Here is a 23,616-nt window from a genome sequence, read left to right as displayed (position 1 = left end):
CCCCCTGAAAACATTTCTACCCTTCAAAAGTTCCAACTTTCAGCCTGAAACAGCCTTTGCAAGTAAAACGTGTGGGGGGTTTTGTCGGTTTTTTTATTTAAAAAATGAAGGTGTTATGGATATTGTTACATAAACTCATGTCAACTGTCTTTGAGCATATTCTGGCTCATTTAGATCATTTTAAACTACTGCCTTATTTCCTTTTCCTTTTTTTTACTTATCTACCTTCCTACTTTTCAAAATAAAAACCTTTTCCTTGGCAGTTGCAAAAGAAATGTTTTACTACTGCATTTTTAAAAGTCTATATGTAAAACAGAAAGATGCTTAGAAGATGTGTTTACTGAGGTTTTTTAATAGATGTAATTTTGGATTTTTCTGGGAATGCAGATGTAGAATAAGACACGCTCCACAGGGCTGAAACATCGACCAAACTCAATCCAGCAAAAGTCAGCCACGACTAAGTCCCATTCTAAACTGTAGAGCTCAAAATGAGCAGTTGGGTATTTAAATCTAATTGATCTCAATGGTACACATACTTCCTGTACTTATCCCCTGGAGTAATGTGGTTACACCGCTTCCCAGTCGTCCAAAAGAAGAAGGCATCCCAGAAGCCTCTGCAAAGGCCTCTGGAGCATCCTTTCATTTCACACTGGGAAGAACATCTGCCAAGTCAGATGTGGCCAGCTTCCCACCTGGCATAGAGAGGCTGTAGAGATTGGGATGCAGCTGTGGCTGCCAGCTGGCCAGCCCTTTTGCTTCAGCATATGCCAGACAAGAGATGAGGATGTCCGTAAGGCTTGAGCCAATCATTCAAGAGCAAAGCATCCCGGAGACACACCTTACATCGGGTGTCAATGGTCAGAAACTGGACCAACCCTATTAGTGTACCATCGTAAAGAGGATTGCAAACAGCTTGGTGATTTGGGGCATGTCCCTTTCCCTATGAGAGAGACGCGGATGGCACTGTGGGTGACAGAGCCTAGGACTTGCTGATCAGAAGGTCGGTGGTTCGAATCCCCGTGACAGGGTGAGCCCCCGTTGCTTGGTCCCTGCTCCTGCCAACCTAGCAGTTCGAAAGCACATCAAAATGCAAGTAGATTAATAGGCACCACTCCGGCGGGAAGGTAAATGGCGTTTCCGTGTGCTGCTCTAGTTCGCCAGAAGCAGCTTAATCATGCTAGCCACATGACCCGGAAGCTGAACGCCGGCTACCTCTGCCAATAAAGTGAGATGAGTGCCACCTCTGGCTGCACTCGGCTAAGAACAGGGCACAGTGGCTGGTAGTGTAGGAGTGTGTATAGCTGCCAGAAGAGGATATATTTATTAGATATTATCCTTCCTTCCTCACATTTGTGAATTCAGCAGGGTGCATCCCTTTGCAGCTTAAAGAGGAAGCTTAGATGGGCTTGTTTTAGCCTTTCAGTTTAAGTAATCCAGGATGCTTTAAGGCAGACTGGATTCTTCTGGTATCCCCCCCCCCCCTTAAAAACAATAATCACACCAACAATCTTGTAAATGGTAATATATCTACATATACATACTCACTCATAATACTTATTGAAGAGTAACAGATATAGCAGCTTTGTTCAGGTAGGCTTAAAATGGTAATCCAGCTACAACGACAACAACAACAATGACAACGACAACAACATATTTACACCACGCCCATCTGGCTGGGTTTCCCCAGCCACCCTGGGTGGGTACCAACAGAATATTGAAAACACGATCAAACATTAAAAACTTCCCTAAACACAGTTGCCTTCATATGTCTTCTAAAAGTCAGATATTTGTTTATTTCCTTGACATCTGATGGGAGAGTGTTCCACAGGGCAGGCGCCACTAGCAAGAAAGCCCTCTGCCTGATTCCCTGTAACCTCACTCCTCACAGTGAGGGAACTGCCAGAAGGCCCTCAGAGCTGGACCTCAGTGTCTGGGCTGAACGATGGGGATGGAGACGCTCCTTCAGGTATACTGGGCCGAGGCCATTTAGGGCTTTCAAGGTCAGCACCAGGACCATTAGGTCTTTCAGGACCAGTGTTACATGGTCTACTCCCAGTCTAGCTTAAGATGGTGTCTGAGCAATGGAGTTCAGACATGCAGATATTCTCACATTTCTGGACTGGTGAAGAGCAAAGAGGAAGTGCCCGGCCAGGTGCAGAGGTTATATATGGCTACGCCATTCCCCTGTCAGGGCTCTCTAGCAAACTTACAGGAAAACTCTGTGAGCTTCAGCACCATTCACATAACAAAAACTACCATAGAGATATCCCCCCCCCCCAAAAAAGTAGGGTGGCCCATGGCTTGGCTTTTGAAAAATGGGGTGTCTACAGTCACTGAGTCTCTTCAGCTTGTTGATCAGAAGCTCGACAGTTTGAATCCACATGACGGGGTGAGCTCCCATTGCTCTGTCCCAGCTCCTGCCAACCTACCAGTTCGAAAGCACATCAGTGCGAGTAGATAAATAGGTACCACTGTGGCAGAAAGGTAAACAGTGTATCTGTGTGCTTTCGTTTCCATCACGGTGTTCTGTTGTGCCAGAAGCGGTTTAGTCATGCTGGCCACATGACCTGGAAACCTGTCTGCGGACAAACACCGGCTCCCTCGGCCTGAAAGTGAGATGAGTGTTGCACCCTATAGTCACCTTTGATTGGACTTAACCGTCCAGGGGTCCTTTACCTTTATCTTTTTTTTTTAACTATTTGGGAACCACTGGCATTGAGTATTGGTATACTAACTGTGCAGTGCTCCTTTCTCAGCTGAGTTAAAGCTCTTGGAAATGCTATGGTGTCAGCCTAAGAGGGTCCACTGTTTACTTATTTGCTTTGTATGCAAATTAAGCCTGGATCAATCCTTGGCATCTTCAGGTAGGGCATGGCTAGAAAAGACTTCATCTGAAACTTCCAAGAGCTACTGACAGTCCTTGTCAACAATATTGGGTTAGCTGGACTTGGCATAAGCCACTGTCCAATATTTCTAAGTATTCCACATTGGTCAGACTCCACATTTCTGCCATATGATCTGTCCACATTTCTGCCAAAATCCATGTATAGAGTTCCCAAGTAATGAACTGAATATGGATATATGAGAGAGGAACTTGATATTCAGATTTATTTCAACATTCATGTCCCGCCCCTTCTCCAAGGACACCACGGCAACGTACTTGGGTTCATGCTATTTTATCCTGGATAGCTCAATTGATTAGAGCACTGTGCTGATAACACCAAGGTTGCAGGTTCTATCCCTGTACGGGGCAGCTGTATATTCCTTCATTGCAGGGGGTTGGACTAGATGATCCTCAGTGTCCCTTCCAACTCTACAATTCTATTTTCCTGCAAGGTAAGTTAGGCAGAGATTGTGGGGATGTTTAGGGAGGCAGGAGAGGATATATTATTTTATGATATCCTTGCTAACTTGTGTCAGCAAGTTCTATAACTTAGGAGAGTTGTTAAACAATCCCCCTTTTAAATTAGCACAGCGGTTAGCTAGTTGCTGGCTTGTCTGAGCCTCACTATTTAGGATTCCTGGTTTCCCTTTTTATATCCCTCCTGAAAGAACAGACACGACCATCTGATTAAAGATAACATAAAACTAGTTTACTGACAATCATCCAGTTCACAATAAGATCCCCAAAGGAACAACGTATAACTATGTGAACTATCCCATAAGGGAAATGGTCTCAAGTGGCTGCGACTCAGCAGTCACTTCTCCTAACTCTTAGGAACACAAAAAGGAGAACACGAAGAGCAGAACATGGAGGTCATGTGTTTCTCTGTCCAAGAACAGGCCACACCCACATTAAGTCACATGCAAAGGAAGCCTGTCCCAGTTCAGGAGGAACTAGCAAGTTTTCTCCTGAGTGATTCAAAGTTTTCCCCAGCATGTGCATTGTAGGAATGTTGTACCTTGGTTTACAAACAGTCTGGTTTGCATACGTTTTGGATTACAGACACGTCAAACCCGGAAGTGCATGTCCCGGTTTGCAAACTTTTTTGGGATTGCAACCCATATTTTTTTTATTACGAACATTTTTTTGGGGGGAGGCCCCTTTGGCGAAAGCATGCCTTGGGTTACAAACTGTCTTGGTTTACAAACGGACCTCCGGAACAGCTTATGGTTGTAAACCAAGGTACCACTGTATTTGACTGCAATACATTTTTACATCCCACAGAGATAAGGTAAAAAAGGTAGCTTAGCCCCAGTCACCTAGTGAGCACCGCAACCTTTCCAGCCCCAGTTCCACATTATACACAGCACCAAGCTTTTTAACAAGCTTGAAGTGTTGTTAGTTACTCTCCCTGGGTCTTAGAGAAGACGTTTTCCTTCCCTCCTGATGGTACCTGAATATATATAAAAAAAATTATTCCCAAGTATTTACTTCTGGTTATGTTCTCAAAACCCAACAATCATCGGTGGGTTTGTTTGTTTGTTTGTTTGTAAAAAACAAACAAAATGATTAGAAACACTCTGCTCGCCTTTTAAATTCCTCTGACTCATAAAACCCTTAAGTGATCCTGCGAGCAACTCACTCCGGTCTCTCCAGCTCTCCCCTTGCTGACAGCATCTGACTCTCGGAATTCATTTAGGAGCCATTTATTTATTTAACTGCTTCTTCCATAATGCAATATCCAGTGACTGATGATGTTCTCCTGCCACATGGTGGAGTTTTGTGGGTCTGCTCCTCGGTGGCTACTGCTATAGTCTGTACAAATGAAGCCACAGAAAGAGAGAAAAGGGGAAAACCCCAAACGTTTGCAGAGGGGGGGCATGTATTGTGCAATTCAATAATTCAGATACGAAAAAAGGGGGAGGGGATTCTGACGGGATGTACTTGCACTTCTTAATCCTTCACAGCCATTCAATCTGCTGAAGTTGGTGCGTGTGTTTTGCAGGAGGGGCTGCGCGATTCTTGTGCATTTATTTCGGATTCCCTTGGATAGTGGTTAAATGTTATTGCGAAGATACGTGGTCATCTCCCAAAACGCTTCAATGTTTTGGAAGCAGAAGCTTCGCCAAGTTCATCTTTATCATCGTAATTGTATCATATGCACTTTTTCTTTTTGCTGCAATGGGTTCTTTTTCATACGAAGCTGCTCAGCCTGCCTCCCTGGCTCCTTTGAAAGAAAGGAAAGTCTGGCGCGCCTTGCAAGTTCGAAGGTTGCAAAATCGTTAGCTAAGCCGCGAGCGTTCTTCTGCTGTTACAGAACTCGGGTTCAAGGCGCGATCTCTTCCTTCCTTCCTTCCTTCCTTCCTTCCTTCCTTGGATATTAGATGACAGTTCCCCTTCGCTCTTTTTAATGGGCATCTCCCTTCCTCCTAGAAATGCATTAAGCTGCTGTTGTCTAGCAAACGATTTCTTTGATGCCGTCTGGGCAAATTGATCTCTGCTAGGTTGGGTTACAGGGAGGGTTTGCGCGGGGGGCGCGCGTCAAAAATGGAGTCTTTGTGGAGAAAGGAGAACAAGAGTGTGAAGAGTGGGCGGGACATTGTGGGGGCTGGGTGGAGGTGGGAGTTGGGAGGGGGAGGGTAGCGCATTCCTTACCTGGATGAGACCGATCCCGGCTTTCTGGCATACTAGAGAGAGAGAGACGGGTCACTTAGAGCTGGTGGGTGCGGAGAGCCTAGCTCCTCATCCACCACCAGCTCTGTTATGTGAGGCACGGAGAGTGAGTCTTTTCCACGGAGAGGGAGCGGAGAAAGGTTGAAGAAATCCATATGAATTCTTTCTCCTGGCTTCAGAAAGACAGGATCCTCGCCTCCCTTCTCTGGTTACTGGGGAGGGGGGTGAGGGGAGCGACTGGATGACGGAAGGGCGCCGTTAAGACAAAAGCCAGACAAAACAAGAGATTTAAAAAATAACTAAACAAGCATGCACGCACCCACAGTCAAAACACCGGACTTGGGGCCTGCGCATCTGTGCTGGGTGTGTGAGGAGTTCGGAAGGCGGAAAGGAGAAGGCAAGGGAATCTCTGCTATAATTTATATGTCCAAGTGGCCCTGATGGTGGTGGCAAACTTAGGGATCCCCTCATCTCCCTCGCCCCCCACCCCACCCCGAGACCTTCCTGAATGAAGCCGTCACCTGACGGTTACTAGTCCAGGAGTGCCAACTTAAATAAAATATTGGGGAGCTCACGTAATCGATCACCAGACGCAGCACACGGACATCATTTGAATGGCAATGTCCATCAACTTCGGGGGGGGGAGGGCAGCCCCCTCAAATATTTTATTGGGGGGACCGAAGGGACCTCGGTCCCTATGGCTAGCTCCAAGGACGGCCCTTGGGCGCTGCCTCTGCGGGAGTCAAGCGGGGAATCGCGCCCGCACCAGCTCTCCCGGAAGGGGACACCCGCCTCCGAGAGCGCGCTGGATGTCACCACCTTTGGACTTCTGCCTTCTGGTCCATTTGTCCCTTTTCGCATCCGATCTGCGGTTTCTCGCGCGACAGCCACTTTATTCTTTCTGCTCCCTCCTTCCCCCTCCCCTGCATGGTGGGGGGGGGGAGCAACATACCCTTTAGACCGCGACTAGGAACTTTGAAATCTTGCAAGGAGGCACTGCAGGTGGCCACGTAGAAGCAGCCGACCGGAGCGAGAGCAGTGGCCAATCTGGTGGCGGGAGCAGTCCACCCGTGGGGACCGCGCAAGGGGAACATCCCCCACGCGTGGGAGCCACCCCTCCGTGGGGGATACGAGGCTTTCCTGCGAGGTGCTCCAAGCCGGGCACTCGCCTCGGCGCTCCGAGTCCTTTAGACAACAACAGCCCACAGGTGGATCAGGGAGCGAGCATGCACGCCGACGGGGCCACTTTGGAGACATGCAGCGGTCAATGCAACCCACACACGCGCGCCCGCACACACACACACACTCGCCAACGGCGCTTGCACATGCGTGCTGACCGCAGCCAACTTCCCATGCCTGGTGACTGGGGCTGAGTGCAAGGAGTGCGTGCCTTTTCTCAGTCACTCCTCGCCAGTGCAGCAGCGGGGGAAGCGCCCGCGGCTCGACAGCGCGCCCGACGCTCCTCGCTGCAGATCCAGCCGGGATTTTTTCCGCCAGGTGACGGACGGGGGCGGCTGTTTTACCTGGCAAGGTGCAGCTGCTGCCGCCCTTCTTTTGCCCCCCCCCCCACCCTGCCAATCCATCCTCCTCCGGGAGCCGCTTCTCCCTCCTCTTTGCTCTGCCTGCTGGATGGTCCAGGGTGGGGCTGGGTGCTGCTGCCGCCGCCGCCTCCTGAGAGCCTCCCCGGTGCGCCTCGCCTTGCCGAGCGCGGAGCGGGCGCAGCATCAGCATCTCTCGCTCCAGCTGCCGCCGCCTCCTCCTCCTCCTCCCTCGCAGGGACCTGCATCCCGCTCGTCCAATCACGGCCCGCGCTGCCTGCGCCACGTGACCCCGGCGGGCTGAGGGGACCTGCTGCTTTCCCAACGCCAGAGGGATGCGGGCGGCAGAGCAGGAGAGGAGGCAGCGGCTGCGGAGCTGCGAGGTGCCTTGACTCTCTTTTCCCCCAAGCCCAGCCCAGCCCGACCCCTTTATGGCAGCGGCTGCTCCAGCCTCCCGGTCGTCCTCCTCCTCTTCCTCCTCCTCCTCTTCTTCTTCTTCCTTCCTGACCATCCCTGCTCATGCCGTTCCCCGGGCTGGGCCAGGCCCCTGGATATCTCTGCTGAAACTCTCAGGATCATCATCACCATCCTCGCCATCATCACCATGCCAGGACTTGGGTGCCTCTTCCTAACCTGCTGTTGGCTGGGGCCCCCGGGATGCTAAGGATCCTCCCGTCAGCCCGAGAGAGCCATTCGCTTTTTGGGGGACGCTGTTGTTCCCTCTTGCTGCGGCTGCGGAGTTGAGTTACGAAGTCATGGTGTTGTGGGAATCTTCCCCACCTCGGCAGTGGAGCAGCGGCTGGACACTTTGCGATTGCTTTTTCTGGTTGCTGCTGCCGGTGTTGTTTCTCATCGTAGCCCGACCGGTGAAACTTGCAGCTTTCCCTACCTCCTTAAGTGACTGCCAAACGCCTACCGGCTGGAATTGCTCTGGTAAGCTTGCGGAGCGGGAGCGGGGGTGGGGGGAAAAGAGAAATGTACAGCAATGCCCATCCGTCTCTAAACGAAAGCATCTTCTAAAAAGAGATCGGAGGGGTGGGGTTGAGCCAGTCTCTCCAAACCTCTCTGGCACATCGCGCAGCTGTCTGGAAATTACAGGTCGGATTTGAGGCGAAAGGAATAGAATGGCTGGTCAGGAAAGTATCTATAGATCTTTCTCTACTTGTTTCGCCACCTTTTTAATTGCCTCTGCTTCAAATGGGCTTTTGATTATCATCTCTGCAGACTTGCACAGTCTGGACGCAATCGGGTAACTCGCCAAGGGTGGATCTTTTATTGTTTTTTTAGAAGTGTTAAAAGTTGGAGCAGGAGAGAGACGGGGAAGATGCTATAAATCAAGTTGTGATTCTCTGAGAGGTCATAGGATCTTGCAGGCTGGGTTAGATCTCCTTTCAAAGAACCAGCAAATTTGCTAATCTGGAAAGCTATTCCACCCCCACCTGCCTTAAAGCTTTTAAGACTATGCTGTATATATTATTTTTAAAAACAGAGATTGGGGTTGCCTGAAACCTTTTATCTCTCTGCTTTCCCCCCTCTTAGCTTTTAAAAAAAGGAATCCTGTTGTTCTTGAAGGGAACTTAGAGCAAGTGTTTACTCCCAAATTCACACAGCACACAAAGCAAGATAATCTTGAATCGGCTCCTGAGGCTCTTTCCTCTTCTTTCTGTCATGAAACAGACTTGCCTTTTCCTTGTTTCTCTAGACAGCTTCAGCCCTGCTTAAAGTGGTTTGCCAGACACAGTTCAAGTAAAATGTACTAATTGAATAAGGAAGAAACTGGGAGAGAAACCTCCCCTCTCTCCATCCGTTGTCTTTTCCTATGACCAGACTCATCCTCAATAGGTTAATTGTAGTTCTGTCTGGAGTGTGTTTACCATTTGTACAGTGCTTCCCACACAATCCTGGTTTGCAAATGCTTCTGGGAGTACCTTCTTTTGCAGGCTGCATCTCCAGATTTTTTTAAAAAAAACACACAGAGAGAGAAAAATAAACATTGTGCATACAGCTATAGAAGTCTATCTGCAGCTGCACACAGAGACATTTCTAAACACACTAGTAGGGTTTTGATGCAGTTTGCCCTTCACTGAAAATGCTGTGTAACTTTGTATCTTAAACAAAACACCTACATTTCCTCTCAGCATATATGCTGGATAGATAACAGAGCATGTTACTTCTATCTTATAACTCAAATCTGATTTCACAAACTATGGGAAGCCCAATACTTAACCATATCTCAAGTTACCCTAACCCCTGCAGCAAATACAGCATTATTTAGCCCAGCACTGTGGCTCTCTAATTTATTTATTTTTAATTACCCCAGGATTACTTTGGGTGTATAACTAGAATGCCATAGTTCAGTTCTGTGTGTGTGTGTGTGTGTGTGTGTGTGTGTGTACACGTGTGTGTGTGTGTGTGTGTGTGTGTGTGTAATCATTAGGGTCAATAAGTCACTTTTGCCCTATGGGTGGTGTTTCCATTTTTACTACACAACCAGGACATGGCTAGGAACACAGAGATGTTAATAAAATCAATAGAACACAATCTTGATGACTTTGGAGCCAAATATGGCTGTTTGGCTTCATACCTTGCTACACACTTTCCGAGTAGGATGGCAACTAGCTGAGGTCTGAAATCTGAGCTGGCATTCATAAGCTGAATCTCCAGCCAGATTTGTTAGCCTGCCTGTCAAAACTGGAGGAAAGGAGCTGGGTCTCCTTTCAGCAGCTCTGTCGAGAAGCTGGCACCCCTCCTATTAACCTGGAGGTGATCAATCTTCATTGGAATCAGACAGCCTATCACAAAAAGCACATAGCCTGTTTATCTTTATTATTAGGGGGCTTTGTTATGTCACTGCCTGGAGAAATGCCCATTCTAAGACTTTGGACCAGAAGAGTTAATGGGGAGGGGTGCAGAATCATGTTGTTTTGCAACCAAATGCTTGGTTTTTGTGGAAATGGAAACTACTTTCATAGAAGGCGGCGAGGAGGAGCTGGGAGATTAACAGGGACTGCAAACTCCTCTGGAAATGGGCAAGAGGAAGGCAAAGCAAGGATGAGAAGACAACCTTTCTAGATTGCACATTGCTTCATCAACAATGTTAGGTGTGCCACATACATAGAAAAGCAACTGCCCCTGCCTGATATTCCTTGCCAGACCCAAAGCTGACAGCATTTTTCTCTTTGCGTTTGAGGTTATGATGACAGAGAAAACGATCTCTTTCTCTGCGACACCAATACCTGTAAATTTGACGGAGAGTGCTTAAGAATTGGAGACACCGTGACTTGCGTCTGTCAGTTCAAGGTAAGAAGATTGATCTCTCCTTCCTTAATTCACTAATGAGAATACAAATCAGGGATCTCCCTTTACAACCCATCACTGGGCAATTTATTTCTCTGCATGCAGAGAAGTCGGAGTGAAAACCTGGCAGCTAGTCTAAGGTGCTTGGCAGGGTAGCCAACTGGTGTCAAGAAGACAGAAGATTCTCTGGGAAAATGTAGATGCTGTTCTTCCAAATGGCTCTTTAGGGTCGTCAGCTTCAGGTTGTGTGGGGGGGGGGGTCAGCTGCTGTGGCCTTTTCGGAATCGGGATTTTCTGTCCTTTTTCAATTCAGCCAAACATATAGCATCTTCTTTATACATCCAGGAAGCCACTGAAATAGTTGAGGGAAAAGTTGATTTGTAAGATGGCTTTTATACACCAAAGGCAAGTTAAGGCAGTGCGTAATTCAACAATGCTCCTTAATTCACAGGGAGAGAACATTTCAAGCTAAATTGCAACCCTAATTCAAAATCCAAGGAAGATTCCAGACTGCTTGAACAGACTGAGTCCCATTGATTTTGAGGGTGCAATCTGTGTTGTTAGAGACCAAACTTTTATGCATTTTGCTGAGACTGAATGTTACCATAAGGGCTACATCAAAAACTTTAATTGAAAGGTGGTGGATGTTTTGTATAGCTTGTACCTGAAAGTAAACACTGCATGGAACATTGCATAAGTCCTGCCTATTCCAGGAGACCGTATTTCCCCACAGGTCTGCCTAAGGTGGCTTAAATCCACATTCTCAAACAAATATGAAGTAGATTATGTTGAAGGCAATGGGATTTACATCCATGTAATGGTCTGGAGTTGATACGCTAATGGAACCTCAGTAGAGGGTGAATAGTATCATTACTACCTCTCAACATAGTAATTAAAAATTCATTTTATTTCAGTATGGAATCTATATTTTGCTTAGGTGTTCAGGTCTTTATTCTTGTAGATTTTTAAATGCATTTAATCTGTACTGTAGCTTGCTGTGCACTTTAGGAGTAGATTTGTTATGGTGAACCAGTATTTCCCAAGCTGGTTCACCCTCCAAATGTCATTGGACTCCAATTCCCATCATCCACAGGCAACATAGCCAATGGTAAAGGATGATGGAAGTTGTAGTCCAACTTCTGAAAGGTTGGAGACGGGTGTGGCGAGCCTAAGGATTCTTTGTATAATTACAAGTGAACAACCAAACATGCCCACCCTGCCCACCTCACTGTTCAGTGTCACAATATATTAATTTGAAATGTACATTGTTTGATTTTAACAGAGGAAATACTCCGTTAAGCTTGTATAGCATGTCATAACCAGTGACTAATCAATCCCCAAATTAAGTATCAGAGCTACATAATCTTCCTTGCTAAAAATTATTCTGCTTGGCACATTACTCTTCTTCACCTATCTCTAAATAGCGATATGAGATTACATTCAAATGTAAATATTTAACGACAGTTCTTGTCAAAAGGAGAAGGGAACAAGGATACTCTGTAGAAGTCTAAGATTCTTAGTTACTTTGCAAGTTGTTCCTTCCCAAGAGATTGATTTAATGCTCTGTCCTTGTATCACTGCCTGGTGAGTAAAAGCAGCAACCTCAGAGCCACCAGCAGTGAAATTAAATTAGACACAGAGTACACTTCGTTTCTTCTGCCTGGTTCCAGTTTGGCTTTGCACTAGGTTTGAAGTTAGTGAACATGGAAGAATTGAAGTTGGGTTTTGTTTTGTTTTAAAGCAGCAGCTATTTCCACAAAATAACACAAATACAGTGGTACCTCGGGTTAAGTACTTAATTCATTCCGGAGGTCCGTTCTTAATCTGAAACTGTTCTTAACCTGAAGCACCACTTTAGCTAATGGGGCCTCCTGCTGCTGCCGCGCCGCCGGAGCACGATTTCTGTTCTCATCCTGAAGCAAAGTTCTTAACCTGAGGTAATATTTCTGGTTAGTGGAGTCTGTAACCTGAAGCGTATGTAACCTGAGGTACCACTGTATATGCTATTCGCTTTCTTTAATCTATTATCTTAACTTATAAGTCTAATTCCCATGCTGAACAGTATCTAAAAAAACAAACAAAACACTTTTAAAAAACCCAAGAGTAAGTTATAAATGTTTTTGAATGAATACAATATCAGTGCCTTGATACAGTTATACAAAATTCATTTAAGGTGCTTGGAGTTCGGAGTATCTGCAATCTCTGGACACTGTTCCGATTCTCTAACAAGGGAGTCAGTCATTGGACCTCAACTCTTCCTGAAAGCCATCTGCCTTGAAAGCCCCCCCCCTTCATCCTGAGCGTGGGGGCGCTGGCTGTAGTTATTCACTGAGCCGGCAAAAACATGTTCCAGGTAGGGTTGCCAATTGGCCGGAGAGAACCTGCTCCTGTGCTTTTAGCTGAGGATTGATCTGTAGAAATCAGCTGGCAAAGTTTTTTTGTGGAATAGTGCAGACGAGCATTGCTTCCTCCTAATTGCTGCCAATCAAGCTGCTGCTAAAGGCACAAGTTGAGGGGCAGGTTGGAAACAGATCCTGAGACTGAGCCCCAGTGAGTCCTGGCCCTGTTTCAGACCTTTCTGAACTTGTGCTGGAAAACAGAAATACTTAGCAAAACACACACGCGCACACGTTATTATGAGGAGTTTTTGCATCCATGTAGGGAATAATTGTGTATTTCATTGTGTGTGTGAGAGAGAGAGAGAGATGGGGGCAGGTTGCACTGTTGTCAAGTGCTGTGACTTATTCCCACCCCACCTTATATAAGGGAATGGGAAATGTAAAGAGATATTCCCAATTTCTGGGTAACTCCAGTTTCTGGAATGAGAGAAGACGTTGCCCCATCTTTCCCTGCGTGCAGGATTTCAGCCTTTTAACTCTGACAAGGAGAACTTCCATTTCTTGGTACGGCAGAGTGGCACTGAACACTGGGAAGTGGTGTGTGTGTGTGTGTGTGTGTGTGTGTGTGTGTGTGTGTGTGTGTTTATATACAGGGGGGAAAGATCGAGATGAGATACTTTCTACAGTGCTTTGCCCCCAGGCTATTCAATAAGCTCCGAGACTGAGTCTGGAAATCATGTTAAAGCACACAGAGAAATTAGATGAAAATGGAATGGCTGGGATTTGCCTTCTGGACAATGTTGGGAGTACGTTCTGTTCCTCTTGCCCTGGACTTGCTTATCGTGCACCTGCTGCTCATATTGGACAAGCCAGTGACACCATAAATGATGGCCATGACTCAGGCTGGCCGTAATACAAGCCAGTCTTCAATAAGACATTCAAATAAATAAAAAATAAAAGCCACTCCAACATGTCCTGAGTAAGATCTGGACACAATAATATAATGATTCTATAAATCTGTGGTGCAGCCCTTCTGTGTCCATTGTTGTTCATTCATCAAGAGCTAATGGTAGCCCCTGGTGAAGAATTTGAAGACCTATGATACTGGACTTGTTGTCTTCAGAGCTGCATTATGTGGCTCCGTTAGCATAATATTAATTGGTGGGACTGATACTGGCCTTCCAGAGGACAAGCTTTGCCATCCTGCTGCACTCCAGATGTGCTGGCTGTAGCTGAAGGGAGTTGACCAAGGCTGGTTGGTGGTACAACTGCCTGGGTCAAATCAGGCCTGCACAACTTGTGACCAGCAGCAGTCATAGAATTCTGGCCGGCCAGTTGCTTGGCAATTCCCTGCCTTGTTCCAAAAGTGTCAAGCAGGCAATGAACGCAGGGATCCTATTTGATCCCTGGTAGTCTGTCACAAAGGGCTGTTAGCTGTGGCTTACTACAGTGGGACGTTGGTTCTCAAACTTAATCCACTCCAGAAGTCCGTTCCAAAGCCAAGGCATGCTTTCCCATAGAAAGTAATGCAAAACGGATTAATCCGTTCCAGACTTTTAAAAACAACCCCTAAAAGAGTAATTTAACATGAACTTTGCTATCTAACGAGACCATTGATCCATAAAATGAAAGCAATAATCAATGTACTATACTATAATAAATAAGACAGTATTGTAGATGATAAAAATTAAAATTATTTTTTCCCCTTACCTGCTCTGATGATAGTCATTGTTTGGATGGGGGACTTTTATCCATTTCTGCCATCACACAATCAATCAGTAGCTGAACTGGGTTCCACACAGTCACAAAACAACCGGAAAAGCCTATTTTTTTTAAAAAAACGCAAAATAAATAGCAAAAACAAAAGCGCCAAACTTAATCCATTCCGTCTGTTTGACTTCCAATATGTTTGAAAACCAGGACGCAGCTTCTGGTTGGTGCAGGCGCCCTGGAAACAATAGCAGACAACCGCATCGGACGTTCAGCTTCCAAAAAATGTTCGAAAACCAGAAAACTTACTTCTGGGTTTTCAGAATTTGGGAACCAAGGCGTTTGAGAACCAAGGTACCATTGTAGTTGTGCTGGGCCACATGAAGAGGCTTCCCTCGGATCCCTGCAAGGGCTGGTACCAGCACCTGCTATCCCTGGGCAGCTGCTAGGCCCCTTTGGTCCCCTATTTTATACAATCCACCTGGCCCAGCGCTATGAATAATGCCTGAGACTAGCTGCTATTTTAGCTTCCTGAAATGTGCTGCTGCTCAAGGGCATGATGGGAGATTTAAATGGCAGCTAGACCCAGTCACCTGGTACTGCTTTACATGTCACTTCTTTTGCTTCCAGATGCACAAGGAGACTTTAAGTTAACCAATCACACGCAAAGCTCCTCCCACTTATTTGCACCTTGAAGTTATTGCTGCAGCAGTCAGCAGATGGAGCTTGTTATTACTCAAAAACTAAAGTTGGGGGAACTACAAGCTGAATCAAGAAAACCTCAGCATCAAATGGTAGAAGTGAGGAGCTGGCTGGGGAAAGGCTCAGGTATTTGCGTTGCTAGCCTGTGGTGCAAAGGAGATACACCAAATTGTTACAACTTTGAGCAAGTGAAGCAAGTCATGAATTGAGATCCAGCAGTTTTTCAGCAGGTGGATATTAATCCGGTGGGGTCAAATTCTAGGCCCGAGCACAATTTCCCTCCCCAAATTCTGTTTGGAAGGGTTGGACAATTAGGAGTGGGGTTTTTTTTTTCAAAATATTGTTGACATGGGGGTGAAAATTTTAACCGTTTTCTCAACTACAAGAAAAATTCTCTTCTGATAAATTTCAGGCAAAGAAACTCCATTGTTAGCTCATATTGTTGGATGAAGGAAGTAATTGGTTGAGAGAGGAGAACCAAGAGAAATGAGTGCCAAGTTCATGGCTTCCTTTAAGGGTATCAAAATGAGATTGCGCAGTATTAAAAAGGGATCCATGCCCAAAATTTGTTAATGGAAAAAAGGGAGAAGCCACTTGGCCAGGGAGGGACTTGTTATTTTCCAAAAGGTTTCCTGGAAATTGTTTTCTGAGAAATTCAAGTACATGCTTTGAGTATACTCTAAGGACTGGATTTGAGAAGTGCATGCAGACTGTCTGGTTGCTTGAGTTAATATTTTTGCTTCAGCAAGATGGGCTTCAGAGCAAGAGTAGGCAATGTCGCACCCACCAAATGTTGTGGACCCCAACTCTCATCAGCCCCAGCCAACATAGCCAGTGGTAATAGATTGAGGGAGCTGTAGTCCACCACATCTGGATGGCACCACACTGCTCTCAAGGAAGTGATCTGAGGACTGCAGCCTGTCACGCTTTCTGAATTTGCAAATTGTCGGTAGTCTCGACGTCATGTTGTTGTTGTTGTTTACTCATTGAGTTGTGTCCGACTCTTCGAGACCGCATGGACAAGAGCACGCCAGGTACTCGTGTCCTCCACTGCCTCCCACAGTTTGGTCAAACTCATGCTGGTAGCTTCAAGAACACTGTCCAACCATCTCATCCTCTGTCGTCCCCTTCTCCTTGTGCCCTCCATCTTTCCCAGCATCAGGGTCTTTTCCAGGGAGTCTTCTCTTCTCATAAGGTGGCCAAAGTATTGGAGCCTCAGCTTCAGGATCTGTCCGTCCAGTGAGCACTCAGGGCTGATTTCCTTAAGAATGGATAGGTTTGCTCTTCTTGCAATCCATGGGACTCTCAAGAGTCTCCTCCAGCACCATAATTCAAAAACATCAGTTCTTCAGCGATCAACCTTCTTTATGGTCCAGCTCTCACTTCCATACATCACTACTGGGAAAACCATAGCTTTAACTATATGGACCTTTGTCAGCAAGGTGATGTCTCTGCTTTTTAAGATGTTGTCTAGATTTGTCATTGCTTTTCTCCCAAGAAGCAGGCGTCTTTTAATTTTGTGGCTGCTGTCACCATCTGCAGTGATCATGGAGCCCAAGAAAGTAAAATCTCTCACTGCCTCCATTTCTTCCCCTTCTATTTGCCAGGAGGTGATGGGCCCGGTGGCCATGATCTTCCTTTTTTTTGATGTTGAGCTTCAGACCATATTTTGCGCTAACCTCTTTCACCCTCATTAAAAGGTTCTTTAATTCCTCCTCACTTTCTGCCATCAAGGTTGTGTCTTCTGCATATCTGAGGTTGTTGATATTTCTTCCGGCAATCTTAATTCCGGCTAGGGATTCATCCAGCCCCGCCTTTCGCATGATGAATTCTGCATATAAGTTAAATAAGCAGGGAGACAATATACAGCCTTGTCGTACTCCTTTCCCAATTTTGAACCAATCAGTTGTTCCATATCCAGTTCTAACTGTAGTTTCTTGTCGCACATAGAGATTTCTCAGGAGACAGATGAGGTGATCAGGCACTCCCATTTCTTTAAGAACTTGCCATAGTTTGCTGTGGCTCGACATCATAACTAGCAGCTATGGAGTTAAGTGCATGATAGTTCCATAAAGAGATCAGCATCATCTGAATATTAGGGTCAGCAGCAACCTCTGCACTCAAAGGGTTCATAAGTGAGCCAACATGGCATTATGGCTGGAGGGTTAGGTTTGGAGAGAGCGTTGGCCACTTTTGCACCTGTGGCTGTCCTGTGAACATCAGTCTGATCTGCAGCAATTTCCCGATGATCCTCTACAGCTGGCAGGTTCATATACAGCAGACACCGGAGAGAGACCTTTTCCAGCTCGAGAGTTGTGTTCCCTTTTGGACAGTGTGCTGAGGACCACATGCAGGTGATGGGTGGGACCAGAGGAAAAAAAGTGAGTGGACACAGTGACATAGCATGGGTTGCTGGCACCCAGGGCAGGCTAGCTATCAGTGCTGCCAAAGAGACCCCCACCCGCCTGGAGACTGAAAGGTGGCCTGGCCTCAGGAATGTGCCTTCCAGGAGCGTGAGGAAGGTAGATGGAACCCTCTGCCTGGCCTGTGCGGAGCCTCTGTGATTGCCGGCCTCTACCAGGGACATGGTAGTGAGGCCGGGCTGGGCTCCAGAGCCCAGAGACCCCCCAGCAGCAGGCAGGCAGGGAATGAAAGGGAGCCAAGGACAGGTTGGCCCACCAGGATGCACCTAGGTGATGGTGGCAGTCCCCCAATGGGTTGCTCTGCCACTTTTGCCAAGGTGGGACAAGGATCCCTGTGAAACCCACAACCTGCATGGGGGTGCCTTGTTACGCCCCTTCAGAATTTTGTTCCTTCAGGCCATGGCCCTCCCCACACTATACATGTAAATTTTACCTTTGTGCAGTAGGCTGGTTTCTACAGATACCACCCCCTCCTCAATTCAGGCAAGCAGGAGGCATGATCAGATTTCAAGGACACATTACAGTCAGGCAAAAACACTCGAGAGAGATGTGAAGCATGTCCAGTGTGAGATGTGTTCTGGGGAGAAATGTGAGGGCTGGGTGGAAAGTCCACATTTAGCCCGGGCAGACGTTTCCCATGTCTCATATATACATTGGTACAGCAGTGGATTGTTGTAAAAATTAGTGTCAAAAGGCCATGAAATGCTAAAAGTAAATAATAATAATAATAATAATAATAATAATAATAATAATAATAATAATTAATTAATTAATTAATTAAATTTTTATTTATACCCCGCCCTCCCCAGCCAGAGCCGGGCTCAGGGCAGCTAACACAAGTAAAATTACAATTAAAAAAAAAAACCAATTTAAAATAACAGGTTAAAATATAATTTAAAATGCAGCCTCATTTTAATAGTAGCCCATAGATCAAAGCCATAAGGGGAGGGAAAAAACATAAGGGTCAGACTGAGTCCAAACCAAAGGCCAGGCGGAACAGCTCTGTCTTGAAGGCCCTGCGGAAAGATGTCAAGTCCCGCAGGGCTCTAGTCTCTTGTGACAGAGCGTTGCACCAAGTCGGGGCCAGTACTGAAAAGACCCTGGCCCTAGTTGAGACCAATCTAACCACCTTGCGACTTGGGACCTCCCATATGTTGTCATTTGTGGGCCTTAAGGTCCTCCCCGGGGCATACCAGGAGAGGCAGTCCCGTAGGTCCTAGGCTGCATAGGGCTTTAAAGGTCAAAACCAGCACCTTAAACCTGACCCTTTACTGCACTGGAAGCCAGTGCAGTTGGTAAAGCACTGGATGAATGTGATCCCACAGCAAGAACCCCGTAAGGAGCCTCGCTGTGGCATTCTGCACCCGCTGGAGTTTCTGGGGCAGCTTCAAGGGCAGCCCTGCATAGAGCGAGTTACAATAATCAAGCCTGGAGGTGACAGTTGCATGGATCACTGTGACCAGATCAGGGCAAGAAAGATAAGGTTGGTTGAGGTATGGTTGGAAGGCAGCCTATTTCAGGATGAACCAGCCGGTCATTTGATGTGTTTAGTTCTCTGACTATGATTTCATAGCCCTGTTAAGATGTCTCCAAAACCACGGGGCTCCAAGTGACCTTATTTCCCAGCTCCAAGTTTCTGAGAAGCTCATAGAAGGCACGGCAACATCGTTCCTTGGTTTCCTACTGTTTCAGCTTCTGCTTGAACTGGTGCCACAATCCCTTCCCTAGACGTTAACTTTCTGCTGTAGCAACATAATTTTCCTGGCTGCCAAATTACCCACCAAGGAGAAAGGAGGTTATAGGCCTATTGTGCTGGATGTCTGCTGAGGTCAATGGATGAATCTGGCGCTGCCAAACTATCAGCAGCGGCTGATGCACGCGCTCGAAATTGCAAATGCAGCACCAGTCACAGACTGCTTGCGCAGGTATTAATAGTAGCATTCTGTGCGATGATATTATGTAGTACTTATTAGATCAGCATTACAGAGTAAATTAACAGAGTTAAGGGTGGTGGGGCTTGCTGTAAAGAGAGGCAATTTAAACAAAGATTAAAGAGGAGAGGCAGTCAGGGGAGAGAAAGGCAGTTCCATGTAATGCTGGAAATAATGTTTGACAACTAGGCCGAGAGGTGCAAGGGCTGAGAGGCAATAAGCACCCATGCTTCTTCTTCTTTGGCGATCACTCGTAGCCGAGCAAGATTGTCTTCCATAAACGCGGTTTTAACAATGAGTCCGTAAGTGACTGTGGAGGCCAATGCTGGATCCACACGTCCTTCCACAGTGGGGACATTGGTTTCCGGGCGGGAGTTGATCACATTGAGGGTTTGCCCTGTGTGCCTTCCTCTTAGCACGTTTCTCCCTTGCGTCCTGGGTTGGGTTTTTGGAAGACGCCTGTGCGTGAATTTGTTTTATGTGTGTAGATCAGTGTACGCTGATCAATGCACAGTCTTCGCAGTAAGGCTCTGTTCCAGTGGCATGAGTAGTCACAACAAACCGGTAGATCTGCTGCAGCCTTCATCCTCCTTCACAGCTGTTGTAACATACCAATTGTTATCATCCGCCTGTTCTGCCCTCAAGGACTTCTTGGATCATTCTTTGTCGAGCTCCTTCCCTTTGACCTTACCGCCTTGGGTGACCCTGCTGGGAGTACGAGATTCCCCGACGGCTTCACTCACAAGGGTCATAGGAACATGCAAGCCCACTCACCAGGACAAGGTGATGATCCAGCACCCATGCACACACACCAACACCCCCCACTCTTTCCCACACTGACTTGTTTTCTTTTGCCGTGATGTGATGGGGAGGAGAATCATAGAATTGTAGACTTGGAAGGGACCTCAAGGGTCACCAGGTCCAACCACTGATATGCAGGAATCTCAACTCAATCTCAATTCATGATGGATGGCCAAGGAAGGAGAGTCCATAACCTACCAAGGGAGACTGTCCCACTCTTACCATCGAAAAGTTCTTCCTGATGTTCAGTGGGAATCTCCTTTCTTGTAACTTGAAGCTATTGGGCTGTGTCCTACCCACCTGAGGACGAGAAAACAAGCTCGCCCCATCTTCCATGTGACAGCCCTTGAGATCTTTGAAGATGGCTATCATAGCTCCTCTCAGTCTCCTCTTTTCCAGGCTTGAACATACCCAGCTCCTTCAACCGTTCCTCATAAGGCTTGGTTTCCAGACCCTTGATCATCTTGGTTGCCCTCCTCTGCAAATGTTCCAGCTTCTCAATATCCTAGATTGCATCACATTGTTTCATCCGCCAACATAAACTGCTCATTTTAGAGCTACTAAGTATACAGTATTTAGAGTTACTTAAGTATACAGTCACCCCTCATTCCTGGGCCTTTGGCAGTAGTTATGCTGCATACATTACCAAGCTGCAATGTTTATCTCTGGGCTGCAAAAAGCTTCAACGGCTGGTTTTTGCAGATCACGCCACTGCTAGGAGCAGTTCAGGGCATTTTTTCCCCCTTGCTCAGATGACGAAGTGGTTCATGAGAGCTTATTATGAGAGTTCGATGTTGGTGACGATGGTCACATGTGATCATTTCTATGTGCTACGGAACCTTTGCTGCTTTTGCTACCACAAAGGAAAGACCTCACCCTGATAATTGTTGGAGAAGCCAGTACTGTATAAGTTAGGAATGGGAGAATCTGTCAATTTTAGTTTCTCATGTTTTCAGTCATAAATTCAGTTCTTCGCATTTCCATGTCAGTTTACAGTATTTTTTTTTCAAACTTCTTATGAAAATGCATCATTTTAGTGTGAATTTCTCTTAATACATACATTTTTGCAAATCATTTCCCCTACATATGGTGCATTTTGGGGATGCTATATTCTAATCCAAAATGCACCATATATGAGGAAATTGCTTTGCAATAATAATAATAATAATAATAATAATAATAATAATAATAATAATAATAATAATGCACTCTTTACCCTACCGTATTTATTTATTTATTTATTTATTTATTGATTGATTGATTTATTGTTTTGTAAACATTCCTTGGCTGGAGAAGTGCAAACTTCAAAGAATGGGTGTGTTTCCATTTTGGAAAGTGCAGATGTGGTAGGTTTGACTTTAAATCAGTGTTTCCCAAACTTGGATCTCCAGCTGTTTTTGGACTACGGTTCTCATCAGCCATGCCTACTGGTCCTGCTAGCTAGGGATGCCCTGGCACCTCCTTCCCAAAGCCCGGGAAGATTCTGCCCACCTTAGGGAGGTAGGTGTGAGGCTCCAACGGGTCCAAGAGCCCTCCTGCCACCTTTCCCAAGCCCACCTGGAGGCAGGAGGGCTCCAGCGTCCTCTCAGAGCCCTGGCACCTTCTTCCCAAAGCCCGGGAAGCTTCCGTCCAGCTTAGGGAGGAACGATGCTTGCTCATGACGTCAGGACATCAGGACATTATGACAAACCTCGGTCCTCTACCTCACCTTCGCAAGCTGGTGCCTCTGGCCTTAACTGTTCCCCTATGGAAAATTTCAAGGTACAGCATCAGAGAGTGGAGTCCCCCAAGGACAGATACTGCAATTGTACATATCTTGGAGCAGGTCTCATTGAACTCAGGCAGAAGCTAACTTCTGAGTAGCTTTGCAGAAGCATTACACTGTAAATACTTGCATGTAGAATGGAGACTTTGACTATAGTAGGAAAGGACAGGCAACATTTGACACTCCATTGCCGCTTCTGCTACTTCAAGTACTTCCTTTCCTGATCATTGTACAGTGGTAAAGGTAAAGGTAAAGAGACCCCTGACCATTTAGTCCAGTCGTGACCGACCCTGGCGTTGCTGCACTCATCTCATTTTATTGGCCGAGGGAGCCGGCATACAACTTCCAGGTCATGTGGCAGCATGACTAGGCTGCTTCTGGCGAACCAGAGCAGCGCATGGAAACGCCGTTTACCTTCCCGCCAGAGTGGTACCTATTTATCTACTTGCACTTTGACGTGCTTTCAAACTGCTAGGTTGGCAGGAGCAGGGACTGAACAATGGGAGCTCACCCCATCGCGGGGATTCGAACCGCCAAACTTCTGATTGGCAAGTCCTAGGCAGCACCACCCGTGTTCCTGTACAGTGGTACCTTGGGTTAAGAACTTAATTCGTTCTGGAGGTCCGTTCTTAATCTGAAACTGTTCTTAAATTGAAGCACCACTTTAGCTAATGGGGCCTCCCACTGCTACCTCACTGCCACTGCCCAATTTCTATTCTTATCCTGAAGCAAAGTTCTTAACCCGAGGTACTATTTCTGGGTTAGCGGAGTCTGTAACCTGAAGCATCTGTAACCTGAGGTACCACTGTATACAAAATAGGGCCTCTGCCAACAGAAGTAGCAGGTTACATAAATAAGTAGATCCTATATACTCAAACTGTGTCGACCACAGCAAACTATGGCAAGTTCTTAAAGAAATGGGAGTGCCTGATCACCTCATCTGTCTCCTGAGAAATCTCTATGTGGGACAAGAAGCTACAGTTGGAACTGGATATGGAACAACTGATTGGTTCAAAATTGGGAAAGGAGTACGGCAAGGCTGTATATTGTCTCCCTGCTTATTTAACTTATATGCAGAATTCATCATGCGAAAGGCTGGGCTGAATGAATCCGTAGCCAGAATTAAGATTGCCGGAAGAAAAATCAACAACCTCAGATATGCAGATGACACAACCTTGATGGCAGAAAGTGAGGAGGAATTAAAGAACCTTTTAATGAGGATGAAAGAGGAAAGCGCAAAATATGGTCTGAAGCTCAACATCAAAAAAACGAAGATCATGGCCACTGTTCCCATCACCTCCTGGCAAATAGAAGGGGAAGAAATGGAGGCAGTGAAGATTTTACTTTCTTGGGCTCCATGATCACTGCAGATGGTGACAGCAGCCACGGAATTAAAAGACGCCTGCTCCTTGGGAGAAAGGCGATGGCAAACCTAGACAGCATCTTAAAAAGCAGAGACATCACCTTACCAACAAAGGTCCGAATAGTTAAAGCCATGGTTTTCCCAGTAGTGATGTATGGAAGTGAGAGCTGGACCATAAAGAAGGCTGATC

At 46.4% G+C, this 23,616-nt stretch overlaps 1 protein-coding gene and 1 long non-coding RNA gene across 2 annotated transcripts in view; one reads left to right on the top strand and one right to left on the bottom strand.

Moving 5' to 3' along the window:
* Positions 1-4,439: 4,439 nt before the first annotated feature.
* On the bottom strand, positions 4,440-7,187 carry LOC308582022. Its single transcript, XR_014005452.1, has 2 exons — positions 5,540-7,187; positions 4,440-5,438 (listed from the first exon to the last, which is right to left on the bottom strand). It is a non-coding gene; the product is annotated as an uncharacterized lncRNA (long non-coding RNA).
* Positions 7,188-7,407: 220 nt separating this feature from the next.
* Positions 7,408-23,616, top strand: part of TMEFF2 (transmembrane protein with EGF like and two follistatin like domains 2) — a 250,204-nt gene continuing 233,995 nt past the window's right edge. Inside the window, exons 1-2 of the mRNA XM_081182183.1 lie at positions 7,408-8,028; positions 10,286-10,395. Coding sequence (XP_081038309.1) covers positions 7,851-8,028; positions 10,286-10,395 — 288 coding nt within the window. The 5' untranslated portion in view covers positions 7,408-7,850. The remainder of the gene's footprint in view (positions 8,029-10,285; positions 10,396-23,616) is intronic.

Source organism: Podarcis bocagei (assembly GCF_964188305.1).
Source record: "Podarcis bocagei genome assembly, chromosome: 1".
NCBI lineage: Eukaryota > Metazoa > Chordata > Lepidosauria > Squamata > Lacertidae > Podarcis > Podarcis bocagei.
The sequence above is the reverse complement of the archived record's forward strand: the minus strand, read 5'-3'. Positions and strand labels throughout refer to the sequence as shown.